This window comes from Pelecanus crispus, chromosome 2 (genome assembly GCF_030463565.1).
Source record: "Pelecanus crispus isolate bPelCri1 chromosome 2, bPelCri1.pri, whole genome shotgun sequence".
NCBI classification, from domain to species: domain Eukaryota; kingdom Metazoa; phylum Chordata; class Aves; order Pelecaniformes; family Pelecanidae; genus Pelecanus; species Pelecanus crispus.
Genome location: NC_134644.1, coordinates 157,327,489 through 157,348,275, shown reverse-complemented (window position 1 = coordinate 157,348,275; position 20,787 = coordinate 157,327,489). Strand labels below are relative to the sequence as shown.

The following is a 20,787-nucleotide window of genomic DNA, read 5'->3' as shown; positions in this document are numbered from 1 at the left end:
GCATGCTCATGATACTGGGTAAAATAAATGGCAAGAATATTGAAGTGATCCTGAAAACAAACATAAACCCAGAAAATTTAGTGTTACAGTTAAATTTAAAACTAATCTAAATCTGTTAAAAAAAAGAGGAAATGCTGTTGTCCTTGCACTATAATGACCACATATGAAGACTAAACAAAAAGGGAAGGAAAGAACTGTAATAGTTTGTCAGTGTTAATTTAAAATACCTGGTACCTCAATTCTAAAAATGTCTTAATTAAAATTATGTAAGTACTCCAAAATGTGATAGTAAGTGAAAGTTAGTTATTAATGCCTAATGTAGCATTGTCATAAGTTTTAACGTTTGGGTTTTTTTTTGTGATTAAACTTAATTACCAAAGTCCTCAACTATAAGGTTTCTTTTTTTGAATTGTAACAGTATTACTTGGAAACACTTTTTTATTTTTACTTTTAACTCTTAATCTTAAACCCATTTCATTCGTTTTTCTTTCCTCCCCCTCCCTTCCCGGAGTTATTATTTTTCTACTTGTTTATTAATGAAAGTATTTTTTTAATTGTTTAGCTGGTAGATATAGCATAACTTTTTCTACTGTAATTTATACCATTGACTATGTTGTTTATTTTCATAAATTAATATTGGAGAAAAATTCTCTTTTTTCATTAATCTGTGTGAAAAAGTGTATATCTGCATGTATGTATAATTATACGCGTGCATGTATATATAAATATATACACAAAAACTTCTAGAGTATTTTACTTTCATTTAATTTGCAAGTCTTTATGAATTTCTGTGTTGGAGAATTAAAAACAAGTATATTTCCTCCAAAACAAAATTAAAGAGAGGTCCTTTAAAACATTATAATTATGGAATGTGCCGTTAATATGATTATAACTCTCCATATTATTTAACATACCTTTATTAAAGTTTTGCAGCAATTTAGAGATATTTTTGTAGCCTTCAATCGCTATCATGAACATATATTTAGACCTAGATTTTTGATAGCAATAAATGTTAATAATATTGAACTAGGTTGCATTACCATTCCCATTATTACCATTGCTAAAAATATTTATGTTTTCAATTAAAATATACCTTAACATTTTCTTTTACTTGCAGCTGAGTGTGGAGCCTCCACGACAAATAATGAAGGAATTTTATTGTCCCCCAATTATCCTCTTAACTATGAAAACAACCATGAATGTATTTATAGCATTCAGGTACAAGCAGGGAAAGGAATCAATATTTCTGCCAGAACATTTCACTTAGCCCAAGGAGATGTTCTTAAGGTATGTAATCATGTAACTTATTTGTTAAGCTTATAGTTCCTCATATTGCTGAAGTTTATCTGTCTGTGATAGTACAGTAACAGGTAAGTTTATATTAAGCACCTATTAGAAAAGATGTATCTAAACCAGTACCATTTTTAAAAAGCTGAAAATTAGGCAACCTGAGGTGTTTCCATAATCTGTTCCTTAAAACATATATTTTTCTGACCACATATAACTAAAAAAAAAATTGAAACTGTAAATCAAATGTTGCCTTACTCTGTATTTGTATTCTATTCCTCGTGTTAAATATTCATCAATTACATCTTTTGTAAATTCTGGGTTTTTTTCTCAGTATCTTCATAACATGAGCTGTGACCTAAACATAATAAACATTACACCCAGAAGCTTAACTTAATACAGTGTCTACATGCTACATTTTGCACATGAGGTTTATGCTTTAAATTACTCTAATCTTGTGGGGTATGCAACATCTCCTGAAAAATGATACAGAGCAATTACATGTGAAGAGAATTTCTGCATTAAGCAAAGAAACAACAAAGGGAAAAATAGGATACTAGAACATTCCAGAGATTTATAGAGCGATTTCACCCTATAAATTCAGTAGCATTTACTTCGATTTGTTCATAGATTTTATTACTGTATTCCCCAAAATATACATTTCCAGATGCATATATTGCTTAGCCTACTACATATTTAAAGGATGATGATCAGGGTGTCTTTTAGCATATACCATATAAATGCAATAATATATCCATAAAAGATATTAAATAATTGTCTAATTTTTCACAATACTCAATTTAATTAAACTTGTCTCTCAGAAATCAAAGGAACAAGAGGTACAATGCCAATCATGTTTGATTAAAAAAAAGTTTTTCTACTATATTCTGCCATGTAGTTACTAAAATTAGAAGGATTATGGAAAGATATATTTCTAAGAAACAACTACAATTCAGACTGGGGTTTATCGCATCTACCTTTAGCCATCTGAGCATTAGATAAGGATTTCTGTCATTAGTTGTCAGACATAGGCATGTCCAAAAAGGCATTAATTACACCTAAGGCATAAGCAGACCTAAACAACCAATGTAAGATGAAATCAAGCATCAAGAAGAAATAAAAAAAAAAAAGTTTTGAATAAAAATAAGTATTATGTTCTTCTTAAAACAAGACACAAACAAAACAAAATAAACCAAAGGCAACTAGATACCCAGCATGCACAGATATGTTTATTTTATTTTGGCGTCACTGCTTACTTCAGAACCAAGTAGATAGCTTTTAATTTTTACATTAATTAATTTTTTTATTTTACATTAATTTTATTTTACATTAATTAATACAGAAATATTTAATTTGAAAGATGCTTAGTATTTTGTAACATATAAATAACATGGCAAAAACCAAACAAAAAATACCAGTTATTCAAGTTGTCATTAGACCATCCAGATGATGTATGCAGGTATAACAGTTTTGGAATCTCTTAATGAAGTAGAAAAATTAGTGAAGTTATGGTAAGATCTTTAAATTAACCAACATTAGCATAAGATTTGAAGTCAGGTCTTACATTTGAACTTGAATCGTTATCCACCCAAATCACTCTCCTAATATTTCTGTCCACATTTTTTATGCCCATCCAATAAAAGTATATAGTTGCATTTTGCTCAAGACTTTTTAGGTTGAAACCATTCAACCATTCAATATAAAAGTCATAGCACTGTAGGGAGGGAGCTACAGTTATATACAGCTACATAAATATGAACTTTTATATAAATATAAATGAGTATTAACATAAAGTAATTCAAACTTTTTTCTTCTTTTCTTTCTTCCTTAATCATTTAATGCACATATGGTTTTGAAAAGATCTAGGCACTTAAGATTTCTCAAGTGCCATTCCAAACATGTGCACTACAGATGTTTAAATTTAACTAGAAAATGTTAACTCAGAGGCTTATAAAATAAAATTCTACTTTAATACTGCTACTCAATTAATGTGAACTTAAGAGTAATGCCAAATTAATTATAAATGGAGGGAGGCCACCCCTCAGCTGTAAATGTCAGTGGCAGAAATATTTGCTGTGTTTTGCAGGTGTGTTAGATGAAAGTAATATCTAGTAATTAGTGTGTTTGTTTTTCAAGGCTGCTGACTTGAATTATAATAATGAGCTGAAGTTCCTCCCAATCTATTAAAAAAACCCTACAAGAAGTAATTTTATGATTATCACTTTATTATGATTACCACTTTTTTTCAGCCTATCTGACACTGTAGCAAGACAGAGGCACTCAGCCCTTAATATTGTGGGAAGGAATAATATCTGTGGAACGCATCACATCTCTTCTTGCCTCATCTCTCAGATGAAGCTCTTACAAATTCTCTTAATCCCATCAGACTCTTTTTTTCATATGTTCATTCGATAAAAGAGTCTTGTTTCAGGAAATACAAAGCAGCAGTCACACATTCTAAAACATTTCTCATGGAACCAGTTCTGAAGTTGTCTGTTGATCCCTATTCCTGTTGATTATTCCTCATCTCCAGGAGCTGAAAAAGAATCAGTGGAAGATTTGGTGTTTGACTGACTTGGGAATATGCTTGGTATTTAACGTTACTATCTTCAAGATCAGGAAAATAGTCTTGGTTATCCACATTTTTTTCCTGTATTGTCTTAGACTGATTTACATTAATCCCAGTAAAACATCTTTGAAGATGTTTGCAGGAACTTCCTTTTATTTTTGTAGAATTAGTAACTAAAATGAAAAAAGGGAAAATACTGCCTAATTTGCCTATTTTGCTGACTGTGGAGAATACACTTTTGGCTGCAGGAGTAGGACATTAGGTTTGTACTTTAGTTTTAAGTGAATCTATAATAGTCAACAAATGCTGTAAACCTATCGAACTTATATTACGAATTTTTAAATGTATATAAATAATCATGCCTTGACCAAACTCTGAGAAATCTCTAACATAAGTAAAGAATAATGAAGTCTTCTAGAATGAAAAATGGCAATGGAAAGAAGTTAACAAAAACATTATCATCCAGTCTTATAGCAAAAAGCTGAGTGATGTACACTGAATACACAGTTCCCTTTTAACTATGGACTAGGGAGGGTAAGAAACTCACTATTTAGAAAACAACATATTTAAACAACAGCTTCCAGACAGGGCTTCCTTTTCCCAAACACAAATGAAGCAACCCCATAATATTTTGTAGTTAAAACTCAGTCTTTTAGCTACAGACTTTGGTTAAGAAATGGATAATGCATCTTCGTTCATCAGAACTGATAGATGAAAATGTTGGCAAAGAAGTTAATCTTATACTTTGTGTTACTTTTTGTATCAGCTAATATTTTAGATTACTAGACCTACACAGATAAAATTCCATTTGAAGTCTGAATAGACGGAATATTCTACTAAAATTCTAATATGCTGTTTAATCAAGTCATGGGGTCTGCTGCGTACCACATGAATTAACTGACCATGAATCAAATTTATACCTGACAAGCACTGTGTTTGAAACAATGAAACAGCTGGACTGGGAATACAGCATTAGAGGGAAGCATCATATTTAACACAAATAAATCACTGCCCTTACTGTTACTCCACAGGCAGAGAAGGAGGAGTTCCGATTTATCAATTCCGAACTGGTATAGAACAGAGGTTTCAGAACATATAATTTGTTTTTCATTTGCTTCATTTAGTATGCAATGCTCTTTTTCTCTTATTGATGTAACTGCTCTGGCTCCTTACATTAATGATGTAGGTGGGTTTTTTGTTTGGCTGATTGGGTTTTTATTAGAAACTGTAAGAAATATGTGTCCTTTTTGTGTGTGTGTGTGTGTGTGTGTATGTGTAGGGCTATAACCTGCTTTTCATAGTGCCACATCTTGTTTTAATATTCATGAAAATTTTATGAAGGCATATGAAGAATTTAAGATCTGTATAGTCACTATATGCCAATCCATTTAATATTAATCTCAGAAACTGTATAATAATCGTTTCCTTCTAATTGTACTGATGACTGAGTTTGTGTGCTATGTTTCCAGAATTCAAAAGTTTTAGTAAAATGCCTATGTGGGAGGCAGGGAAAAAGAATACATGGTTTCCAAAGTATGAGAACTTTTCTGCCTGCTTTTTTTCCCGACTTTTGTCTCCATCCACCAGTTTTTCTGGTAAACTTTGTAGTTTCTTATAGCTGTAAGCAAACCCTTTAGATTTGCATGGAAAGGAACAGAGTTACCATTCTTCTACTTGCCTGAATTGTCCATTATTAATGGTGAACTCTTTGTGTTGCAATCAGCTGAATGTAGAAAGCATTCTTTTATGTCAAAGATCTTCCAATATACTTTTCTCATTTACTGGGGGAAAGGCATCTTTTATTAAAATTGAAGCTTGAACAAAAATAATATGATTGTTTTCTTTATTTTCAGTAGATTTCAACATAAATAAAAATGTACCTATGCAAGGTACAAATTGATGAGTAGTTTCTGTTAATGCTAAAAAAAACAAACCCCCACCTCAAAAAAAATCTGCAGATTCCATAAGTGAACCTAAAAAAAAAGAGAAAGGAACACCAAATATGAAAAGGACTGAGATAGAAAGAGAACACTTTGGTGGTTTGTGGGGATATTGTTTTTTTCTCCTTTTGTAGCAGGTTATGTGCTTGGCAGTGTGTAGAGAGCTGATGTGCCAGATGAGATTGCACCTATGTGGAAAAAAAAATGGCTTTAAGAATTTTTTTTTTTTACTGTAATAAAGCAATCTTTCTTTTTCCTTCTATTAAAACACTCAGTGTGGCAAAAGGCAGGTAAGAGTGTCAGTAAACCAAATAGAAGAACTGTCATTAAGGGTCCCCTTCCCCTGTGCTTGGCTCAGCACTCTTTGTGCTCCTGCAAAATATGGAGGATTCAGTTTTACTGCATTTTTTTCCTGTCTCACCTGTGGGCCAGCTTTGAAATGTGTGCACATGATTCAGTTTTTGAGGGTTTTTATGCAAAGATTTTGAAGAGAGTTGAAGAGAGTAATGTTTGGGGCTTTTTGTTAATTTGTTTCTTAAGAATCTCCACACATGCTCTCTTAATCCTTTTAGCAATATCGTCCTGAAAACATGAGTGAGAAATAGGTAATAAATGTAGGGGACAAAAAAAATCCTGAAACATATGGCCCTTTTCTGTCTTTATATTAATGCTTCTATTTGCATGTGGTATAAATGATATATTTGACAGGGTGCTGACAGCCTCAGCTCTGAGCTGCTGATTTGGTGTTATTTCTTCTCTTTATAAAGGCACAGCTCTTCATATCCATATGCCTTTTAAGTTTCAATGGCAAATCTCAAAAATAGTTTGATTAAAATGCAGAAATTTAATATATTCACTTTATACCATTCCCTTGCTAAAATTTTATGGGTTACATAATTTAGCAGAAAAAAGGCCATTAATTTCCATTCAAAATTTGTTGATAATGGAGCCCCTCAAAAGCTGAGGTAGTTTTATTTATTCTCTAACTGTAAATGCAAATATAACAGCTCCTTCCCAAATTAAACATTATATCTATCAGTTCAAATCATATTTATGTAAACAGTGTTCACTATTAACATCCTTCCCTACAACATTTCAAAATATCATGGAGATATGAAGAACATTAATGCAACTTTTCTGTGCCTTTGCTCTTTTTTATGAATTAATCATTTAATAGATCAGGCTTTAAAATAGCTGGTAAAGATGGACCTCTGTTTTCCACATAGCTTGTCACTGGCATATTCAGACATTATACAGTCATGAATCAATTATCTTTGCATTAATGCTACAGGATGACTTTAAGGAAAATGCATCCAACCAATAATATATTCATAATGATTATTCTTGGCCATATATTTAGCACTCAGGTGACATAAATCCAGATGTGCTGGAAAGGCCTTAAGAAAGAATATTCCTATATTAAAAATAAGATAATGGTGTTACCTTAATTCACATCTAATCTTGTCTTTTGGATCAAATTATGAAGCTGAATTAGTAACTCATTCAAAATCTTTAGCAAAACTCCCACCTATTTTAGGAAGGTTAGAAAGAAAATGCTAGTTCTGCAAATCTCACAAGAAAATGTAGGCTGTTGCCACTTTCTTTGCAACTTAAATACATTTAAAGAAAAATAAAGATAGATTTGGAATATCATTAATATCTGTATCATTTGAATTGCATCTAGAAATTTCTATTTAGTGCCCATTAACTTGTATGAAGCACAAAAAAGACCATGTGACTTAAATTGAGAATTATACTACAAAATATGCATTAATTTATTGTCCTAAGGGAGACCCCACTGTCTCAAGAAGAGGGGTATATGTTACCTTGAATATTTGAAAGTTAGCAACCAAAAGAAAAAAAAAAATCAATTTCATGTTCAAATGAATCACATCCCTCTCTCATCCAAATGCAGTTCTCTTACTCAATGAATCATGGAGTTTCAGAAGTGTTAAGGTACTTTAAATTTTGTTCCTTCATACAAATGATAAAGGCTTAGAAGTATTATACAGTGGGATGGCTCATTAGCCCATAAAGTAGAATTAGTGTCAACTCTGGAGAGATGTCAGTGTGCCAATGTGAAAGTTTAATATGGTAGGACAGTTAAAACTGGCAATAAAATATGCATGGGGAAATTTTAACATGAAGAAAATTTGTATCATGAAGTGGTTTATGGGAAGTTCTGGCAAGTCATTGAGAATAGTTTGTATAACTTAGAGCTTCCTTTCATTGATTATTAGTGATACACACATAGCAGGAAATCAATTACTCTTATGTATTGTTTAAAAATAAAATAAATCCTGAATCCTTGGGTGTTATTAGTTATAAGTAGCTTGGAGAGACTAGGAGAAAGAGCACCAAATTCAAAACAGGTTTTCTTTGTGTCTGTCATGATGTAAATATCTCTGTAAGATACCAATAATTCTTGTAGAATGGGCTTTATTCTTTCAGTTACCAAAACAAAACTAAGTCCATTTCAGAATGAATTTTCTGTTGGTTATTTTTTTCTGGCTTGATTACTGATCTCAGTATAGTTTTAAAGAAATTTTAAATAAAATTAAGACATCCATTTTAATACTATTAATTGCAACTTTTTTTTTCTTTAATTTCTTATTTTTACTCCACTTAAGGACATTAGCATTTAAATGTGTAGTTTTCTTGGAATTTATTTGCTTGTTTCAGTAAAAAACCAAGGAATGATACTGAGTAATTTTGCTGTGTTTCTTATACTGCTGTACAATTATTTATTCATTAGAGGTGGCTAGAAAGGGATTATTTGTTTTATTTCAGTATATAATGTAAAGTCTTTGTTATTACTAGAGACATGAGGATTTCTACAAAATAGGATTTACAGGTGTAAGTCATTCTCACATATGGGGAGCAGGCATCAGAACATTTCACATTCACTTTTTTGTCTTACTACTATTGCTGGTGTATTTTTTTTATTTCATTGTGGTATAGATTCCTGTTTACAAATGTAAGCTTTAATTAAATTTTCCATTAATACAATTAGATTAGAGACAATTACCTATTTTTTTAATTAAGGCTTTAGAATTTCCCTGTATTGCAATTTGAAAATTATTCATAAGTCAATTTACTGATTTGCAAGTGAAATTTTTCTTAAAACCCATTTATTGAAGTTTTAGTTATTATAGAAGTCACTAAATAAATCCTACAGGACATAGTGGTTGGGTTAGCAATTATTGTTAAGTTATAGTTTAACTGTTTTTAGGAATGATAGGAATGTAACAACCTGTGATGTTTTAAAGTAACTAAGCTTGTAAGGAAATTTCCTGAGAATTATTAAATGTTGTTTTATATATTTGTTAGTCTGATAGAAGATACTGTTTCAAATACAGAAAAGAACAACTCTTGAAGAAAAATAAATTGTAAAAGTACTGTATTCCAATTTACATATAGATTACATTTGTTTTTCAACTTACAGAGGCAGTTGTTTGATTTGTTTTATTTCCTAGTCTCCTTTTACTTTATAGTTATATTTGAACATAGAAAAAAAAAAAAAAATCAGAGGTTTATTTAACAAGCCAAAGCTGGGGAGATGTGAGCTTTTCTATTATGCCACCTCAGTGATTTGAGGCAGACACAGCTGCACAAAATAGGTGTTTGCTGATAGGTTGTGACCAGCATTACAGTACTGGCAGTGAAAGAGAAAACACAGATGTTTAAAACCACTGAGCTGATATGGCACCTCTGCCCACTTCTATTGTTATGCAAAAAAGAAACAGACATATTTTAAATTGTGCATTCGAAAAATCACCACAATTAAGTCAACTTAACTCAAGAGAGGCAAACAGCATATCTAAACAGTATTTTGGGTTGACTGGCAATAGATCTCCCTTGGCAGAGCTGTCCCCCCTCTTAACGGAGAAGTACAGAATTATTTTGTAAATCAAATATCTCTTTTTTTTTTCTTCTTTTTTTTTTTTTTCATAACTGTAAAACTCGCTTTTGTTTTACAGATCTATGATGGCAAAGACAACACTGCTCACCTGCTGGGTGCATATACTGGGGCATCACTGAGAGGCCTGACGCTAAGTAGTACTTCAAATCATTTGTGGTTAGAATTTAACTCAGATGTGGAGGGCACTGATGAAGGTTTTCAGCTTGTGTATACCAGTAAGTATTTGAGAAAACAGGAGTAATAGTTTTATGATTTTAAAGGAATGAAAATTCTTTGCTCATAAGATGAAAATGTGGTCAAAAGACATATAATGATAAAATCAACAGTAAATCACTCATCACTCATCAAAATAATACGGTTTCATAATTGTACCTCAAAAAACCCAAAGCATGTAGCATACTGAAACCTTGCTTTGACAGTACTTTGCGTAGTTTGATACTTAACCCTCTAGAAAAAAACAGTGGTTTATTTTGAAGGTTTTTTCAGTCTTGGAAAGGATAAGAAAAAATAGAATAATTTTCAGCTAATTGTATTAGCACACAAAAATATCTAAGCACGTGAGTAGTTTTAAATGTGTAACCAAAACCCCACTGTTTCATAAAGATAATTCGTAAGTAAAAGACATTGTCCCTCTTAAGACTCATGTCCGATACTAGCTTTGCATTAGACTAGCAATTTCTGAGTTTGGATTATTGTTTAGAATAATCCAACTTGAAACCCAAAATGATAAAGATTCCTAACAAGAACTTCTTACCTATATGCAGACTGACAAAATTAAACTATAAAAATTAAAAGAGGAAAAATCTTTTCAGATCTCTGTCTTAGAGGGTATACAGGAAACAGCAATATACACCATTTATTGAGTGCCAACTTCTGAAATTGTATGTAATTGTTATATGTGTCTATTGACATGTAGTGTGTATGACTTCTTTAGTGTATGATTATTTCTTCACCACTGAATTGTTATATAAAACTGAATTTTTAGCAAGCAGAACAGTATTAAAGGGTAATTCTGCAATGCAACTATCTACAACCTTTTTTCTCCCTGTGCTTAAATCATTCATTTTCACCTGTTCAAAAAATGTTCTTATGTTTCAAAAACTGTCCATCATGTTTTTAAAACTAATTCTAATAAAACTAATATAAATCTAGCAGAATGAAAGGAAAATATTTCAAGATACTACAACAGTATGTAATTATTTTTCAGGTGAAAGTTGCAAAATTATACCATGTAATAGCCTGTGATAGCATAAGACTGTACCCTATGATTAAAGATAGGCCTTTCCAGAGCTGTGTTACTATGTAAGTGTCAAGGTATTTCATTTTTCTTATTTATAGAGGTATGTCCAAGCCCAACACTTGAACCTTATCATTAACATTTCCTGTCTTTTGAGACAGGCATTCTCGTAGAATACACTTTCCTAGCCTGAATAGTTATTAACCTGAACAGTGCTGAACCTTCCTCTGTAGATATTTGTAGAATGGGAAGAGAAAAGGGGAGGAAAAACACATGGGTCAAAATAAAGACAGGGAGGGAAGAGAAAAAGGAAAACCAAGTGATGCAAAGGCAGTCACTCATCGCCTCCCACAATTAGAGTAATGCCCAGCCAGTGTCTGAACAATGGCCCCTTGGAAAGGCTATCCCCCAGTTTTATTGCTCAGCAAGACATTATATGGCATTGAATATCTCTTTGGTCAGCTGGGGTTGGCTGTTCCAGCTGTGTCCCCTTCCAGCTTCTTGCCCACCTCCAGCATACTTGCTGCAGGGACAGAGTTAGTAATAGAGAATCATAGAATCATTTAGGTTGGAAAAGACCTTTGAGATCATCCAGTCCAACCATTAACCCACACTACCAAGTCTACTCTAAGCCAATCAAGGGTAGACAAGACTAAACCATGTCCCAAAGTGCCACATCTACCCATTTTTTGAACATTTCCAGGGATGGGGACTCCACCACCTCTCTGGGCAGCCTCTTCCAATGCTTGACTACCCTTTCTGTGAAGAAATTTTTCCTAATTTCCAGTCTAAACCTCCCCTGGTGCAGCTTAAGCCCATTTCCTCTCGTCCTATCGCTAACTACATGGGAGAAGAGACCAACACCCACCTCACTACAACCTCCTTTCAGGTAGTTGTAGAGAGCAATAAGGTCTCCCCTCAGCCTCCTCTTCTCCAGGCTAAACAACCCCAGTTCCCTCAGCCGCTCCTCATACGACCTGTGCTCCAGACCCTTCACCAGCTTTGTTGCCCTTCTCTGAACACGCTCCAGCACCTCAACGTCCTTTTTGTAGTGAGGGGCCCAAAACTGGACACAGTATTCCATGTGCGGCCTCACCAGCGCCGAGTACAGGGGAGCAATCACCTCCCTGCTCCTGCTGGCCACACTATTCCTGATACAAGCCAGGATGCTGTTGGCCTTCTTGGCCGCCTGGGCACAGTGCTGGCTCATGTTCAGCTGGCTGTCTACCAACACTCCCAGATCCTTTTCGGCCAGGCAGCTTTCCAGCCACAGAAGGACTTGATGCTGTGCAAGTACTGCTCAGCAACAGCAGAAACATTGGTGTGTTATCAACACTGGTTTAGTCGATCTAAAACACAGCACCGTATGGGCTGCTATGAAGATAATTAACTCAATCCCAGCCAGACTCAGTATACTTCATCTCCTTTACACTCTCCCTTCAGATTTATACACATGGTTAAGATCCCCCTGAGCCTTCTCTTCTCCAGGTTAAACACTCTCAGCTCTCTCAGCCTTTGCCCATAGGAGAGATGCTCACATCCCTTAATCATCTTAGTGGCCTTTCGCTGGACTCTCTTCATTAGCTCCACATCTCTCTTGTAATGGGGAGCCCAGAACTAGACACAGTACTTCAGGTGTGTCCTCACGTGGCCTCACCAGTGCTTAAGGTAGAGGGGAAGGATCACCTCTGTCGACCTGCTGGCAACATGCGTCCTAATGCATCCCAGGATACTATTAGCCTTCTTTACTGCCAGGGCACATTGCTGGCTTGTGTTCAGCTTGGTGTCTGCCAGGACTCCCAGGTCTTTTTCTGCAAAGCTGCTTTCCAGCTGGGTGACCCCCAGCAGATAGTGCTGCATGGCTTTGCTCCTCCCCAGGTGCAGGAATTTGCACTTCTTGCTGAACTTCCTGGGGTTTATGCTGGCCCATTTCTCCAGCCTGTCGAGGTCACTCTTGATGGTAGCGTGACACTCTGGCATAGCAGTCACTCCTCCCAGTTTAGTGTTATCAGCAACCTTGCTGAAGGTACATTCTGCCCCATCATCCAGATCATTAATGAAGATGTTGAGCAGGATTGCAGCCAGTATTGACCCCTGGAGCACACAGCTAGTTACAGCTTCCAACTAGGCTTTGTGCCACTGATCACTGAGAGAGAGGGCACCCCAGCCCCCGCCCAGAGCAGGAAAGAGTGAGATCCTGATGAGAGGCAGCTCTGACTCAGCATGAGCGGGGACAAGAGTGACGGCAGCCAAATCCCCTCACAGGAGCAGCCCCCAGGGAGCACGAGTGACTAGCAGTGTGGTGAATGGGATGGGTAAACAGGGCATCATGCATCAGAAGGGCATGGTGCATCAGTTTGCTTGGCAGTTTGCACAGGCAGGGCACAGTCCCCCTCCTGTCTCTAACAGGAAACTCAACTAGTGGTCATCGCTCTCCCAGCAGAAGACCTAGCAGCTATGGTTTCCACTTGCCTGAAAGGCATCACCAGAAGGAATGTCACGACCCAGACAGAACTACCACACAAACATACAGCCATCCAGGCCACTGGCTGCAGGGAGTACCTGAGCCTGTCACTCATACTGGAGGGCAGCACAGGCAACAGCTATTTTTGGTGTGACCAGGTGAATGAACTGCTCAGCCTGGTGGCAGAGCTGAAGGAGGAGGTGGAAAGGCTGAGGAGTATCAGAGAGTGTGAGAGGGAATAGACTGGTGGAGCCGCACCCTACTATCCCTGGGGCCAGGACAGCAGATGGAGCCCCCACAAGGAGCAGAGGATCCCCTACCCTCTTTCCAGCAAACAGAAGGAGGGGACCTAAGAGACAGGGGGAATGGAAACAGGTCCCTGCTCGGAGCAGCAGGCGAATCCCTTCCCGGCCTCCCTCACCTTCCCAGTTGCCCTTACACAACAGATATGCGGCTCTGGAACTTGAGGGCCAGGCAAATGAGGATGAAGGTGAAGGTTTATCCAGGGGGTTTCCTAGGGCAAGTCAGTCAGCCCCATGCATTATGACTGCTTCTGTTAAGAAAAAAAGGAAGGTAACTGTGGTAGGCGATTCCCTCCTGTGGGGAACAGAGGGCCCAATATGCTGTCCAGACCCTTCCCACAGGGAAGTCTGCTGCCTCCCTGGGGCCTGGGTTAGAGACATTACTAAGAAACTCCCTGATCTGGTACAGCCCTCTGAATATTACCCACTGCTGGTTGTACAGGTGGGCAGTGATGAGGTTGTAGAGGGAAGGACTAAAGTGATGAAAAGGGACTTCAGGTCACTGGGACGATTGGTTGCAGGATCGGGAGCACAGGTAGTGTTTTCCTCAGTCCCATCAGTGGCAGGGAAGAATACTGAAAGGAACAGGAAAGCTCAACTGATTAACATGTGGCTTAGAGGCTGGTGCCATCAGTGGAATTTTGGGTTTTTTGATCATGGGGAGGTTTAGACAGCATCGGGCCTGCTGGCGACAGATGGAGTTCAGCTAACTCCAAGGGGGAAAAGGATTCTTGCCCATGAGTTGGTGGGACTCATTTAGAGGGCTTTAAACTAGGTTTGAAGGGGGAAGGGGATATAAACGGGCTCCCTAGAGAGGAGCCCAAGGGTGGCATGGCAACGTTGGGGGTGAAATCAATAGCCCAGCTCAAGTGCATCTACACCAATGCATGCAGCATGAGCAACAAACAGGAGGCTCTGGAAGCCCTTGTGCAGCAGGATAGCTATGAATTAGTCACAATCACGGAACCATGGTGGGATGACTCTCATGACTGGAGTGCTGCACTGCATGGCTCTAAGCTCTTTAGAAGGGATAGGCAAGGAAGGAGAGGTGGTGGGGTGGCCCTGTATGTTAGGGAGTGCTTTGATTCTATAGAGCTCAACAATTGTGATGTCAAGTGCTTATGGGCAAGGATGAGGGGGAAGGTCAACAAGGCAGACATCCTGCTGGGAGTCTGTTATAGATCACCCAACCAGGATGAAGAGGTAGATGAAGCATTCTATAAGTGGCTGGCACAAGTCTCACAATCACTAGCCCTTGTTCTCATGGAGGACTTACCCTTGCCGGACATCTGCTGGAAATACAACACAGCAGAGAGGCAACAGTCTCAGAGGTTCTTGGAGTGTGTGGAAGATAACTTCCTGACACAGCTGGTAAGTGAGCCTACCAGGGGTGGTGCCTCACTTGACCTGCTGTTTACAAACAGAGCAGGACTCATGGGAGATGTCGTGGTCAGAGGCCGTCTTGGGCTTAGCGACCATGATAAGACAGAGTTTTTGATTCCTGGTGAAGTAAGGAGGATGGGCAGCAAAACTGTTACCATGGACTTCTGGAGGGCAGACTTTGGCCTGTTCAGGACACTGGTTGGGAAAGTCCCTTGGGAGGCAGTCCTGAAGGGCAAAGGGGTCCAGGAAGGCTGGGCCTTCTTCAGGAAGGAAGTCTTAAGGGCGCAGGAGCAGGCTGTCCCCATGTGCTGTAAGATGAACCGGAGGGGAAGGCAACCGGCTTAGCTGAACTAGGAGCTTTTGCTGGGACTCAGGGAAAAAAAGGGGAGTCTACCGCCTTTGGAAGAAGGGACAGGCAACTCAAGAAGAATACAGGGATCTCGTTAGGTCATGCAGAGAGGAAATTAGAAAGGCAAAAGCTCAGGTAGAACTCAATCTGGCCACTGTTGTAAGAGATAATAAAAAATGTTTCTACAAATACATTAACAACAAAAAGAGAGCCAAGGAGAATCTCCATCCTTTGTTGGATGTGGTGGGGAACATTGCCACCAAGGATGTGGAAAAGGCTGAGGTACTTAATGCCTTCTTTGCCTCAGTCTTTAATAGCCAGACAAGTTATCCCCAGGCTATTCAGCTGCCTGAGCTGCAAGACAGGGATGGAGAGTAAAATGAAGCCCCCATAATCCAGGAGGAAGCAGTTAATGACCTGCTACACTATCTGGATGCTCAAAAGTCTATGGGGCCAGATGGGATCCACCCAAGAGTATTGAGGGAGCTGGCAGAGGAGCTCAACAAGCAACTTTCCATCATCTATCAGCAGTCCTGGTTAACAAGGGAGGTCCCAGATGACTGGAGGCTTGCCAATATGACACTCATCTACAAGAAGGGCTGGAAGGAGGATCCAGGGAACTATAGGCCTGTCAACCTGGCCTCAGTACTGGGGAAGATTATGGAGCAGTTTGTCTTCAGTACACTCAACAGGCATGTGCAGGTCAACCAGGAGATCAGGCCCAGCCAGCACGGGTTCATGAAAGGCAGGTCCTACTTGACCAACCTGATCTCTTTCTATGACCTGGTGACCCACCTAGTGGATGAGAGAAAGGCTGTGGATGTCACGTACTTGGACTTTCGTAAAGCCTGTGACACCATCTCCCACAGCATTCTCCTTAGGAAGCTGGTGTCTCATGGCTTGGACAGGTTTACTCTTCACTGGGTACAAAACTGGCTGGATGGCTGAGCCCAGAGAGTTGTGGTGAATGGAGTTAAATCCAGTTGATGACCGGTCACAAGTGGTGTTCCCCAGAGCTCAGTTTTGGGACCAGTCTTGTTTAATATCTTTATTGATGATCTGGATGAGGGGATTGAGTGCACCCTCAGTTTGCAGATGACACCAAGTTGGGTGGGAGTGTCGATCTGCTGGAGGGTAGGATGGCCCTGCAGAAGGACCTGGACAGGCTGGACCAATGGGCCGAGGCCAACTGTATGAGGTTTAACAAGGCCAAGTGCCGGGTCCTGCACTTGGGTCACAACAACCCCATGCAACACTACAGGCTTGGGGAAGAGTGGCTGGAAAGCTGCCTGGCCAAAAAGGACCTGGGGGTGTTGGTTGACAGCCAGCTGAACATGATCCAGCAGTGTGCCCAGGTGGCCAAGAAGGCCAACAGCATCCTGGCTTGTATCAGGAATAGTGTGGCCAGCAGGAGCAGGGAGGTGATTGTCCCCCTGTACTCGGCGCTGGTGAGGCCACACCTGGAATCCTGTGTCCAGTTTTGGGCCCCTCACTACAAGAAAGACATTGAGGTGCTGGAGCGTGTTCAGAGAAGGGCAACAAAGCTGGTGAAGGGTCTGGAGCACAGGCCTTGTGAGGAGTGGCTGAGGGAGCTGGGGTTGTTTAGCCTGGAGAAGAGGAGGCTGAGGGGAGACCTTATTGCTCTCTACAACTACCTGAAAGGAGGTTGTAGTGAGGTGGGTGTTGGTCTCTTCTCCCATGTAGTTAGCGATAAGACGAGAGGAAATGGGCTCAAGCTGCGCCAGGGGAGGTTTAAGTTGGATATTAGGAAAATTTTCTTCACGGAAAGAGTAGTCAAGCATTGGAACAGGCTGCGCAGAGAGGTGGTGGAGTCACCATCCCTGGAAGCATTCAAAGAACGGGTAGATGTGGCACTTTGGGACATGGTTTAGTGGGCATGGTGGTGTTGGTTTGATGGTTGGACTGATGATCTTAGAGGTCCTTTCCTACCTTAATGATTCCTAGTTTTTAATGTCATTAAAATTAATCCATCCACCAAACCAGGAAACATGAAATTAATTATTACTCTACCCTTAATTGGTTTAGTGGTGGACTTTGTAGTGTTATGTTAATGGTTGGACTGGATGATCTGAAAGGTCTTTTTAAACCTAAATGATTCTGTGATTCTGTGATTCTATGATCATCACCCATTGGCCATTTACTGCTTTGGGAAAGACAGATAATATTTGGTTTGCATAGATGTAGACAATGAAACCTTCCAAAAGTACCATGGGTTTACCCTGATGCTTTTAAGCAGTAAACAAAATCCACACAAACTCTCATGAAACATTCTGTGTCTTCAGAGATATATTGTAAGCATTCATGCTCCTTCAGTTGCCTAAAATAACCAACTATTGCCATTCTAGATCCCCTTCACTATGCCCCTAGCTACCAGGTGCATCTCCAAAAGGATACAGTTTTCCCTTCAGTCCTGTTGCCAGAACTGCCAGCACCATGTGGATAGCTGAAATACACTTAGGGCAGCAAAAATGCTGCTAGTACCTATGCTTAGGCAATGGATTTACTTGTTCACCCTCAAGAGGGAAGTGATCAGTTATAAAGACTACTTTGGTGTTTTGGCTATAAGCAGGCTGTCCAGAGATGAGGACATCAGGGATCAAGGTACATTTTAACTTTTTTTCATACAGTGTGGTCAACAATTGTCTTGGAAGACAGGAAATTCTAACTGGTGAATAAGTGTCAAGAGTGGCAATATTAAAAAAGTTTCTTCATTTGGGACTCACATTAGCTTCTTAGAGCTTCTGCAGTGCAGTCTCTGCTGGGAAAAAATAGCTTAGCTAGGAAAGAGAAAAGTTCATCTCAGAGGTTGTGGAGGCTTTTCAGGACGCGAGCCATTTTCAGTGAGACATTAAATGAGCTGAAGGAAGAACTGGGAAGATACAGCATTTGGCCTATTTCTTTTTTCCTTATGTGAGCAAATAGCCTTATCCAACCTGAAACATTTTGTCTGTAAAATAAAATAACGTGCATTTTTTTCAATCAATCAGTAGTAATGATACAGTACCTGAGGAGAGATTGTGAAAGACTTCCAACTGTTGACCAGATGGACAAATACTGTGTAAATGACTTCACTGAACAATGCAGACATGAAAAACCCTTCATTTGCTCCCATGTCATTTACATATAGGAATATCAATCTGACACAAAGTGCCTTTTTTACCTACAAACAGTTTGAGCTGAATGATATTGATAAAATACATTTGATTTTGAACAAAGTGAGGTTTCAAGCTGCTTCTCAGTTAATAATAGAAAATCTTATTGGAACAGAAAATCTTTCTCCCAAATTACAGCTTATGTTTCCTCAAATGTTACTATACTTCCCCGTTTCTGTATAATGCATAAGTCATTTTGTTTCCTTCTTGCTCCACATCTCTTAATTCTCCAAAGTGTCCATATTTTTTTTGCTTGAATTCTCTAACATCATTATCATTGCTTCCTGCATATAGTTTTTAAATTTACAAAGTACTGAATGCAAGATTAGAGTAGGGATTGATGAATATAACAGTATTTCTTTGGTGCCATAGGTGGTGTTGTGCCATTGGTGTTACTGTGCACAAAAACAACAAACAAATCTGCTGTGCAATTTTGTTTATGAGCCTTTAAATGTCTATTCACAAACTAGATTGTCATCAAAGTAAATGGACAGTCACTTTAACTGCCATTTTATAATTTATCATAACATTTTAGAACTGATTGTTAATGATAATGAATTTCCTTCTCAGTCTTTAATTGGACTCTTAGGAAGAATGATGTTATGACACAGTTTGGTTTGCATGCTCTAAGTGAGGGGTATAGACAGTTATCTTACCTAGACAGAGAAGAAACCTTAAATATATTGTTACATGAAGTCTGAAAATGTTTGATTTCCATTGAAAAACAGAAAATCTTAACTTCATTAATGCATTCATCTGTCTGATTTTGTAACTGCAGTGTTTTATTCCTACCACAGGTTTTGAGCTTTCACATTGTGAGGACCCTGGTGTGCCACAGTTTGGATATAAAATCAGTGACCAAGGCCATTTTGCTGGAAGCACTATAATTTATGGATGCAATCCAGGTTATACGCTCCATGGAAGTAGCCTTCTAAAGTGTATGACTGGGGAAAGAAGGGCATGGGACTATCCTCTGCCATCATGTATTGGTACTAGACTCTTTTTTTTTTTTTTTACTTAAACTATGCTCTGAATATAAGAAAGAGAAAAAATTGTAAGGATTGTTACATTAATGTGAAATCTGATGTGTATGTATACAGATCTATTTTCACATACATTTACAGATCTTTCTGCATAAATCTCATCTCAATCTATGTGAGTGGTGTTGCCTTTTTTAGGTTTAAAAATGATAGTAATTATTAAACATTTGTGCATACTGAAATTCGTAATACATGAAAATCTATTTACAGTCAGCAAATAGTCAACATAAAAAGACAGCTTGATTGGAAAACACGGACCATATATGTTTTATGAGGGGTTGTAAAACTAGTGTTTTTTTTCCTAATTGTATCTATATAACATTAAACTAGAAAACTTTTCATATATTTACATAGAAATACTATAAAATAAGTTAAAAGAAAAACTTAAAGATATGAAGAGATATAGATATATTGTATTTTTGTCACTTGGCTTCTGTGATGTTGCTGTGATGAATAACACATTATACACTTTATTACAGTGTTACAATAACTTTATAAGTTGTGCAGGTACCTACAGGCTCAATTTGTTCCATAGGAGAGCAAAAAGGAGACAAGACATAAATGTTCTAGTAATTTTCTTCCTTTTTCATCTCTTTTTAGAGGAAATTGGGATTGAGTGAGTAGGGGAAGCAAGAGGTGAAATGCACTTCGTGCCCAGCTTTAAGTTTGACAAAAAACAATGTACTTTGGCATATCTTTATCAATACATAAAGCCTGTTTAGGAAAAATATACAACAAATAAGAATTGAACAGCTCTCTTAGAGTAATAATTAGGGAATAAATGCTTAAATCCCAAATTTGTGATAAACCTTAACTAATTTCTACATCATTTAGGATATATGAAATCAAAGAATTAGGGGGAAAGCATGGCATTGGAACGTGCCAGTAGCAAATAGGAAACGTACAAAGAACATATGATGGAAGTTGAAATAAAAAGATCAAATAAAAGGTGAAGGTGCCAAAAAGTTGAAATTAACAGTTTGAACAACAAATTACCTTTTCAGTTCCTTGATAAGCATTAAAAATCCTAGTATGTATTACTGTAGTAAGACTCATATACATATATGAGTCCTTGCTTAGTTTTAAAACAGATGAATGTAAATATGTCTAAAGTTATTCCT

The 20,787-nt window shown here is 37.9% G+C and overlaps 1 protein-coding gene across 3 annotated transcripts in view; it reads left to right on the top strand.

Annotated features, from left to right (window-relative positions):
* CSMD3 (CUB and Sushi multiple domains 3) overlaps positions 1-20,787 on the top strand; it is a 760,009-nt gene that overhangs the window by 482,786 nt on the left and 256,436 nt on the right. For all 3 annotated transcript variants that reach the window (XM_075706425.1, XM_075706424.1, XM_075706423.1), the window contains 3 exons: positions 1,118-1,287; positions 9,777-9,933; positions 19,424-19,615. In XM_075706425.1, coding sequence (XP_075562540.1) covers positions 1,118-1,287; positions 9,777-9,933; positions 19,424-19,615 — 519 coding nt within the window. The remainder of the gene's footprint in view (positions 1-1,117; positions 1,288-9,776; positions 9,934-19,423; positions 19,616-20,787) is intronic.